Genomic DNA, 10,174 nt, shown 5'->3' on the forward strand with positions numbered 1-10,174 from the left:
GTGACAGAGCCCGGTCAATGGGCTGCCACCACTCATGTCACAAATCTGGTCCGGAAAATATTCTTTTTCCAAAGGTGGGTTTATTTCACAATCGAAAAGGTTTATATATTATTTTATTACATACAATAAGCAATTTTTAGCTGAAAGTAAACACTTTCGTATTTAAGGTGTTTTTTAAAAAGAGACTGTAGAAACACAGACATTTTTAGGAGAGCTTGCGACACAGCTTTTCCCTTAAATATTCACAGCTTAAATGCTGCCGAGGAAAGGTTAAAACGCTAGCGAAAGTCATTTACAATTGGCCCGGGTTAAAATCTCCTAATCTGGGGGAAGAGCCACTAACAACACACCACGAGCTCCACCTTACGAGTGTTTAACAGTTTAGTCAAGCGTTTGTGGCGACACCACCACAGTCACAGGGTCACGGCAGCTGCACGGGGACGGCGACCGCCTCAGGGGAAGCGTGTTCACCAGAGCAGGAGCAGCCTTCCCGGGCTCCTGGCAAAGAAGGTCTCGTTTTCAACTTAAGAGAGAAGAACAGCATTTGATTACTGCGTCCCTGGGGGGAAATAAAAGGGAAAACACTGTCATAATCGGCCTCAGGAGCAACGTTGGAGAAAACAGTCCTGGCAAGAGACAGACGCACGGGGACGTTCTGCAGGGGCCACAGGGGGCCGCTGAGACCTCTCCTAACTGAAACTCTGCTGAGTGTCACCGGAAATTAAGAACTGAAACTTCAAAATAATGTTTTAATGTCTGAAATGGCATTTAGGAAATCTTTTCCAGCATATATGCTAATCTTAATATAAAGAAATAAATATAAATGCCAAAAATAACCTAACCAAAAATCAGTTTTTAAAATAACAAACTGGGGCGCCTGGGAGGCTCAGTCGGTTAAGCCTCCGACTTCAGCTCAGGTCAGATCTCACATTCGTGGGTTCGAGTCCCGCATCAGGCTCTGTGCTGACAGCTAGCTCAGAGCCTGGAGCCTGCTTCCGGTTCTGTGTCTCCTTCTCTCTCTGACCCTCCCTCTGTCATGCTCTGTCTCTCTCTGTATCAAAAATAAATAAAACACTAAAAAAAAAAAATTAAAAAAAAAAATAACAAACTGGGGGCGCCCGGGTGGCTCAGTCAGTTAAGCGTCCGACTTCGGCTCAGGTCATGATCTCGTGGTCTGTGAGTTCAAGCCCCGCATTGGGCTCTGTGCTGACAGCTCGGAGCCTGGCGCCTGCTACGGATTCTGTGTCTCCCTCTCTCCATGCACTTCCCCCACTAGTGCTCTGTCTCTCTCAAAAGTAAATAAAAACATTTTAAATAAATAAATAAACTGGTTTTAGAAAAGCAAATCATTTACAACAAATCCTCAGAATTCAAAACAAAAAGATAATAATTAATTCAAACAAATTCACGGAACTCTGCCCACCTTCCACATTTTCTTCCCAAAACGCTTTGTTTAAACCATTACTTGGTGCTTCTATTCACTGGAAGTTACTCATCAGGAGAACATGCGACTTTGGACTCCAGGCCTGCAGTCTGAGCCCCACGCTCAGTGTGGAGATTACGTTTTTTACAAGCCTGAACTAAAGGAAAACATTAACAGAAGCACGCGCCAGGGACCGGAGGTGCGCGCGCACATTCTATACGCTGCCCTCGGAGGCACGGGTTGGCTGCTTTCCGGGGCCTTGCCGTGGCTCTGAGCTCAGGCTCACAGGGGCGGGCGTCATTTCCAGGTGACCTGTCCCCTGGCTGCGGCGCCAGGAGGTCTCCCGGCTGAGGCCCCGAGGACGCGCGTGCCCCGCAGCCGCCCCTCCTGTGCAGCCTGGGCCGGCCCCGCCCGCCCCGCCCCCGGGGGCGCCCTGGTCAGAAAGTGGACGGAAACAGAATGTCCACACCAGGCCCGCGGTTCTGCTGCTGTGCACGTGTAGCCTGCTCCCCGGTCTCACAGAGGAGCCACGCTGTGCCTCAACAGCACTGTCCTGAATAGGTCAGGTGTAGGACTGCACTCCGTTGCTTCTCCCACAACTCAACTAGCACCTTTCTCGGCTTAAAAAATTTTTTAATGTTTTTTATTTATTTTTGATAGAGAGAGACAGTGCGAGCAGGGGAGGGTCAGAGAGAGAGGGAGACACAGAATCGGAAGCAGGTTCCAGGCTGGGCTAGCTGTCAGCACAGAGCCTGACGTGGGGCTCGAACCCGCGAACCACGAGATCAGGACCTGAGCCGAAGCCGGACGCTTAACCGACTGAGCCACCAGGCGCCCCGACTAGTACCTTTCTCTGAAGAAAACTGAGGAAAACGGTAGTTACTCCTGACACATGAAATACATAGGCTTCTGCGGGCTTAAACACCGATGTGTCAGACCTCAGTTTCTCACTAACCTCCTGGTTTTGTTTTGTTGTTTTAATGTAGAATTAGTTTCACTGGCGTCTCTGCACCCCATTTACTGAGTATTTGCAGTCACAGAAGGATCAGGAATCTCTTGTCAAGATTTCCTAACTGCAAATGTTTAGTTGGTAAAAACAGGAGTAAATTCCAACACGTCTGTTTCACATGTTCCAACTGGTTTTGCTCTTAGGCAGCAAACTTCTGTTCATCTTACTTTTAAAAAGTAATGGGGGGGGCGGAGTCAAAAAACAGCCTTTTGCATCATATTGGAAGGTGCATGTCCTAAAGTCGCCGGTCTGGGAAGAGCTGAGCAGGGGACCAGACACCAGATGGAGCTCGAGTGGTCTTACCTGGCATACGGGATGTAGGACAGGCTGTACCTGCAAGAGAAAGTCACAGATGCTGAGCCGGCCCGAACCCCCAGACACCGGGGGCCACACCGCGACGGGGTGCAAACAGGCCGCCGCAGATGCTCAGCCGGCCCGAACCCCCAAACACCGGGGTCACACTGCGACGGGGTGCAAACAGGCCGCCGCAGATGCCGAGCCGGCCCGAACCCCCAGACACCGGGGTCACACCGCAGCAGCGCACAAACAGGCCGCTGCGCGACACTGTGCAGTCAGTCATCCTCAGACCACGGAAGCAACAGCAGCTCCGGCCGGGAACGTGTTAAACATACAAACGGTCATCCCACCCCCCCACCCCTGACCAAGAAACTCGGTGTTTGCAGGACTGATCTGTGGGACGCGGACGCCCGTGACAGTCCGGGCCTGCGGTAATAAGCGGGTTACTCTTTTTATTCTTTTCCATCAAAACAGTAAGGTGAGAATAAACGGCATTGTCCATCATCACGTACAGATGATGCAATGAAACGCAACCTGGATAGAAAAAGGCCAAGGTGTGGGATTCGAATCTTCCCACGGTCCCTGAAAAAGAGCGACACACGTGCAGAGGAGCGCACGTGACACCCGCCGAAGCCCCGTCCAGCGGCGAGAGAGGAACAGGGCGCAAGGACAGACTGAGGTCACGTCCGAGAGGCTGGCTGGAAGCCGCGAGGAGCGGCTCGGAGGCCCCACCCCTGCAGGGAGCAAACAAATCCTGCTCTGGGGAAAGAACGCCCTCTCACGGGTACGCATCGGTGCAAAACCCGGAGGTGTGCGCGGAGGGGCGAACCCCATCTGCTCGCTTGCTCACGGCAGGTGGGCCGGACGCAGCCGGAGCGAGGCTCCCCGGAGGAGGGGGGCAGGTGGTCAGGAAGAAGGGGCACCACGGGCGGGGGTTGAGGCAGAGATACGGGATTCACGACTTCCTACAGCTGACTGTGGGGCCTCGTGGCCTCGCACCTGCTGGGTCCACTTTAAGGTGCACTTCTTGTTTCACTAAATACAGTGGGGAAGTTTCTGTTGGAGATTTGCAACATTTTGAAAAACCCAGCGGACGAGCATGCAGCCTGGGAATCCCAGAAAGAACCAAGGAATGCGAATGCGTGTTATCATAAGACTACAGACACGTGTATGTATGGGACACGTACAGAAAAAACTATCCATCAACTGTTCTGAACCTGCAAGGCCCCGGCCTACAGCAGGCTCTCAGGAGGAAAGTTCCGGGGCACAGGTCGTACACAGGCCTCGAGGCTGGGGCTGGGGGGTGCCCCTAATGCCTAAGGCCACCCGTATTCGCGGATGAGGCAGACGGGACAGCGCCCGATGCGCACCCAGTGCCGAGTTCAGCACAGCAAGCTCCCCTCGCGCCGGCTGGGCATCGAGGTGCAGACACAACAGGGAATCAGTGCCCCTGGGGCCCGCCCGCCCGCCTGCCGCCTCACTCCCCCAGGGCCCCCCACCCCCCGGGTCACCCACACATGCTATCGTCTCCCCTCTCACACTAACAGGAAGTGAGGGCATCGCTGTGGAACGGTGACTGCATGGCCCGCCACCCCCGCTGGTGTGACCCCGCCTCTGAGCTGTGCGTAGGTCTCACGGGGTCTCACTCACATGACCTCCCGGGAGGTCCGTCCCCTCCAGGGCACATGCTTCTAACCATCGCATGGAAGGCTAGACGTTCCCAGGCTCAAGGGCTCCGACCGGATGCTTATGGCCGCACAGGGCATTTTAACGTTCTGCTCGGCGTCAGCGGGACTCACCAGGTCATCGACAGGAACTGCAACACGCAGAACAGCAAGGCCAGCCCCCGCTTGTGCCACTGCCAACGGCAAACAGACACAAGTTCAGACACAAGGTCACGACTGTCACAAACATTCCCCCCACCCAGGCTCAGACCTTCCCCTCCAAAACCACACGCGCTTCAGGACGTTAGGTTTACGGGGGCAAATTTAAGAGTCGGCAGATCGGAAATGTGAATCTCCATGAAGGACCTTTCCTTTCTCAAGGTCTCCGGATCCATTCGGACGCTGAGACCCAGGGCACCGAGAAAGTGTCCCCGAACCCGTGCGGGGGCCGCAGACTCGGTGTGGTCGGCCAGCTCCCCGAGTCAACGCCACCTTTCCTACACTCAGTGCTGAAAGCCCACGGAGCTGTCGGAGCACTAGCCTGTGTGAGGCTGACACATTTTATTCCTTTCCCTCTCTTGCTCCTGGGATTATTTTTTGAAGAAAAAACTATAATTTATGGTGATCTTCTAGAATAACATAAAATTAGTTTGTTTTAAAATGGCGTATTTTTAGAGTTCCCTGTCCATTTTTATTTTTGCTTACTTCCTTATTTATTTTTAATTTTACTGCCTATAAATCTATAGGCTGTTAGACCATTCCAAAACCAAACATCAACATTCCACACAGATATGCAAATACTGTCTAAGAACATTCTTTTAGGGGCACCTGGGTGGCCCAGTCAGTTAAGCGTCACTTCAGCTCAGGTCATGACCTTACAGTCGCTGAGTTCAAGCCCCGTGTGGGGCTCTGTGAGCCTGCTTCAGATTGCGTGTCTCCCTCTATGCCCCTCCCTCGCTCATGCTCACGCTCTCTCTCAAAAACAAACATTAAAAATTTTTAGGAAAAAAAAAGAATATTCTTTTCGTCATCGAGATGAGTGCAGGGGCGCCTGGGGGGCTCGGCTGGTTAAGTGTCCCTCGGCTCACGTCACGGTCCCCCAGTCTGCGGGTTCAGGCCCCGCGTCAGGCTCCGAGCTGACGGCTCAGAGCCTGGAGCTGCCCTGGATTGTCTCCCTCCCTCTCTGCTCCTCCCCCACCGGTGCTCTCTCACTTTCTCAAAATTAAGTAAACATTAAATTAAAAAAAAAAAAGAAATGAGCTGTAAGAATTTCACTCCAAACCCCTTTGGGAAGTAGACAGGGGCAAATAAATAAACACAGACTCAGGAGCCCAATGAGCGCACCGAACTTCTGGCTAACGAAGAGCTGCTCATCTTAACAGTACGAGCTATGAGGTTGATTTCAGTACTTTTGCCTTTTTTTTCTTTAGTGATTTTGCATCTTCTTAAAAATGAAGGAATGAAGGTAAACTCTGCCACCATGGGGCTCAAACTCACGACCCCGCGATCAAGTCGAACGCCCTTGTGCCTGAGCCAGTCAGGCGTCCCCTTTGGCCTCTTTTTGCTAATTTGTTTGGGTTTGTCTTCTCGCCCTTTCTCCTTAGAGTTTCGACATCTTGTGACTCGAAAACACTCCCTCTTCAGTGGCCTCCTCCCTGCCGGCGGGGACAGCATGGCGCGGCTCATGAGCACCACAAATGAGAGCGGAGAGACACCCAACCTCTACGGGCTTCAAGAAGCCAGACTTTGGGCTCCTTTGGGCGGCAGTGCGACCAGGCCAGTGAGGGGCCAGCTAGCAGTGAGCAGGGACAGCGGACGTACTTACCCACAGAGCCGAGCACAAGGTAAATACGAGACACAACTATAGGAAAGAAAAGAAAAGATTGCAAATGTGAGTCCTTTCAAAACCTTTAACAATTCTTGTAAACTGATCTGCATCCATTTGCACGCGTAACAAATCTACGGGACAGAACCAGCAACGCGGCCAGGTCCAACGCGGTCCACGCTCCGTGCCAAGTCTGTCCTACCCTCGCGCCCACGGCTGCAGAGATCCTGGGCAAGCCGCAGGCACCCGGTGAATCATCCGCTCGTCCAATCAACAGAAAGGATGTTGGAATGATTCCGTGATATCAGCCGTTCTTTTTTTTAATTTTTTTAATTTTTTTTATGTTCTTTATTTTTGAGAGACAGAGAGAAACAGTGGGAACAAGGGACGGTCAGAGAGACAGGGAGACACAGAATCGGAAGCAGGCTCCAGGTTCTGAGCTGTCAAAGCCTGACGTGGGGCTCGAACCCATGAACCGTGAGATCATGACCTGAGCCAAAGCCGGGCGCTTAACCAACTGAGCCACCCAGGCGCCCCTAATTTTAATTTTTAATTTTTTAAATCCTGCGATCATTACCGCCCAGTGCTGTATTAGTTTCAGGCGTCCCACAGAGTGCTCCGTCCCTTCTACATGTGACTCAGTGCCCCTCAGGACACCCGTCCTAGCCCCAGACAAGAGATGTTCTTACGAGTGTCTGTGTTAGTGCCTAGTAACTGTGTTAGTGCCTAGCAACAGAGTGTCGCAAACACGGTACTTAGTGCGACCAGGGACACCCAGGAACTCTGCTTTACCTGACTTCACGTGAGAAATCTACTGTGGTGACTTTCACGAGGAGGGTGACCTCACCACTGCACATCCCCGGGCCCACCGGGGGGAAGGGGACAGCAACAGAGACAAGCGGGAGGCTGGTGGGCAGAGGCTTTGAGGCCTCGAGTGTGACCTCAGTAATCCCTTGAAGACGAGGACAGCATCTACCCAGCGGCTCTGATGGGCTCCGGACACGACCAGGTCAGAGCTGGCCCGTGACGCGCCCGAGGTGGGGGTGGGGGCCGGCCCCGAGGACTCGCCGCGCGGGCGCCGTGCGTGTGCCCGGGCACTCTCGGGCCCCATCTCCCGTGAGCAGCGAACGACACCACACAGAACACTCGACTGGAAACGCTGACTCACGTCATCACCGAAGTTGCGTCCTACACGTACTTAGCGGTCTCTTTCGGGAAATAGTATTTCCACATGTTCACACAGCCTTCTCGACTCTAGGCTTGTTCGTGCGAGGCGGAGTACGGGACTAAGGTGGGTCCAGGAGGCCCTGTGTAAAGTCAGTCCCCAAGACCCTGGAGCAGGCAAAGTTCTCCTGGTCTTACAGCGTGACACAGCTCTGCAGGGACCTGACCTGACACGTGTTGCTATACGCGCTGGCACAGGAAACTCTAACTGGGAAAACCAGAAACAGGGCAATGAACGACGACGACGATGAAAAAGGACACGAGGGAGAAGTCAGTCTAAAAAAGGTTTTTTCTCTGGTACAGATGTGGGAGGAAACAGGCTTCACGGTCGGGCCCCTTCCTCACGGCAGATCTACCAAGATGAGCTGCGTCCGGAAGCTCACGGCGGTTTGACCAGGACAAACCAGCCGAGGCCGACCGACCCTTGCCCTCGACAACGTGCCCGCCAGGGACACAGAGGAGCACGCTGGCCGCCGGGGGCTCAGGGGAGACAGGGACACTTGGGTTCCTCGGCCCAGGACACCCGAAGCGTCAGCCAAGAACCCGAAATGCGCGACGTGGGAATGGTTTCTAACCACAAGCCCAGCCCTCGCCCAGCTCGAAGATCCGGAGAACACGATGTGTCAGAGGGGCGGCCTGGCAGCCACGGAGGACAGCAGTCCGGGGACACAGACACGGCACACTCTCCGGTGTCACCACAGAGGCCTCGCTGTTGGGTGACAAACAGTGACACGGGGAAGGCCCCGAGGCCAGATGACGGGCTACTGAAGTGAAGCCATGGGTCGCCGAGAAGACCCGCATCCCGCCCCACCCCGGGAGTGCGCATCCGGACAGAGGCTCCGGGGGGCCTGGAAGTGAAGTTCACCCCCTCCAATCTCCACCTCGAACACCCGGAGTCTGATATCAGACACGAGCAACCGAGAGTGGGATTCACCGAGCCGGGCCGTGTGCAACCCACCGGCTCCAGACACACCGCCTCGCGGATGCGGATCAGGACAAGCGTGCAGCAAGACAAAGACAAACAGCGGAGTCCCGACCTAAGCTCCGGCAGTTAGCTGTGAGAGACTTCCAGAAGCTTTGATTTCCAGGATTTACTTACGAGCATGATAACTGTTGCCAGCAATCTTGTGGTTTCAAACATTTTCTTCAGCTGCTTCATGGGTCCCATTAAAAAGCACGTGCTGTTTGGAACAGACAGGAGAACTAAGTGTGGACCCATAGTTTGGCTATAAACAAAAATGCTTTCAAGAAAAGGTATCCCATGGGGCGCTGGGGGCTCCGGCGGTTCAGCCTCTGACTTCGGCTCAGGTCATGACCTCGTGGTCCATGAGTTCGAGCCCCGCACCAGGCTCTGTGCCGACAGCTCAGAGCCTGGAGCCTGCTTCCAATTTCGTGTCTCTCCCTCTCTCTGCCCTTCCCCTGCTCATGCTCTGTCTCTCACAAATAAACAAACATTAAAAAATTTTTTCTTTTTGAAAACACCAAAAACAACAAAAAAGATATCCCATGTTGATTTACTAATAAAAATCTCTCACTAAATTCCTTATATTTTTCTTCATTATTAATATTAAAAGAAAAACTTTTTTTTTAAACCTTGATATTTTGTTTATTGGCTCTAAAAAGGCTCTAGGCCCAACGTGGGGCTTGAACCCACAACCCCGAGATGGAGTCCCACGCTCTACTGACTGAGCCAGCGGGCGCCCCGAAAGGAAACTTTAATCTAGTTTCCTACGACGCGTACAGACGCCTTTTTACAAACTACTCCCAGGGCTGCTCCACAGCGGCCGCGAAGGGTCGGCCGAAGCGATCCTGAACTCGCAGGTGATCTGCTTCCAGGCTGCGCCCGCTCGCGCCCCGCGCCTCCTCACCCCTGCGCCTGACAGACCGGAACAGTGGACGACGGTGGGTTTCGAGCCCCGACGGGGGCAACGCAAGCCTGCGGAGCCGGGCTCTGCTCAGACCGCAGCCGGGGCAGAGGCGCCGCAGGGCCGGGCCCGGGAAAGCCGCGGGGCTCGGCCTGGGCTCACGCAGGCGCACGGGACGCCCTGGATCCAGAGACTTCCAGAGACAGTCACCTCTGAAAGCTAAATGCGTACAAACGCTGAACTCCTGTGTCTGACACCTACTCAACGGAGTTCAGTGCACCCTACACGCACCCGCACCCTCCTACGGGAGTCCCAACGCCCACGCCAAGCCGCTACTGGGCGCGTCCCCGCTACGGCAGCGCCTCCGGGCCGACCGCTGGCAGGGCTGGTCCTTTCTGTCACTGAGACGAGGCTCCGCAAGCAGGGACCGGGACTCTGGGGGACTATGTGGTAGGCAGTCCGCCCGGTCCCCTTACTGGGCACAGCCCCGGGGTGGGGACTCGCCCTCCGTGTGTGCATCACCCAGCTACGAGGCAGGGGTGCCAGCGGGGCTCACGTCACACCCTGCGGTCACAGACACAAACACCGGCAAGCGCCCCCAATGCTGGCTCCCCCCGCCACCCCCACTTCATCAGGGTCCCACCCCCCAGGAAATGCTGGCTCCCCCGCCACCCCCACTGCATCAGATCCCGCGCCCCAGGAAACACTGGCTGGCTCGCCACCCCCACTCCATTAGGGCCCCCCCCACCCCGCTACCCCCACTCCATCAGGGTCCCGCCCCGCCCCCACAGGAAACCCTGGCTGGCTCGCCACCCCCACTCCATCAGGCCCCCCACCCCCACTCCATCAGGGTCCCGCCCCGCCCCC

The 10,174-nt window shown here is 54.8% G+C and overlaps 1 protein-coding gene across 3 annotated transcripts in view; it reads right to left on the reverse strand.

Annotated features, from left to right (window-relative positions):
* Window positions 1-60: 60 nt before the first annotated feature.
* The window catches only part of SFT2D1 (SFT2 domain containing 1), a 16,831-nt gene continuing 6,717 nt past the window's right edge, over window positions 61-10,174 (reverse strand). The window contains exons 4-8 of one of the 3 annotated variants that reach the window (XM_029944493.1): window positions 8,542-8,623; window positions 6,219-6,254; window positions 4,529-4,587; window positions 2,736-2,765; window positions 437-559 (exon numbers count right to left, since the gene is read on the reverse strand). In XM_029944493.1, coding sequence (XP_029800353.1) covers window positions 520-559; window positions 2,736-2,765; window positions 4,529-4,587; window positions 6,219-6,254; window positions 8,542-8,623 — 247 coding nt within the window. In that variant the 3' untranslated portion in view covers window positions 437-519. Of the gene's footprint in view, window positions 560-2,735; window positions 2,766-4,528; window positions 4,588-6,218; window positions 6,255-7,712; window positions 8,152-8,541; window positions 8,624-10,174 lie in introns of those variants that run through there. The other 2 variants (XM_029944492.1, XM_029944491.1) reach the window with 2 other exon arrangements.

This window comes from Suricata suricatta, chromosome 7 (genome assembly GCF_006229205.1).
Source record: "Suricata suricatta isolate VVHF042 chromosome 7, meerkat_22Aug2017_6uvM2_HiC, whole genome shotgun sequence".
Lineage (NCBI taxonomy): Eukaryota > Metazoa > Chordata > Mammalia > Carnivora > Herpestidae > Suricata > Suricata suricatta.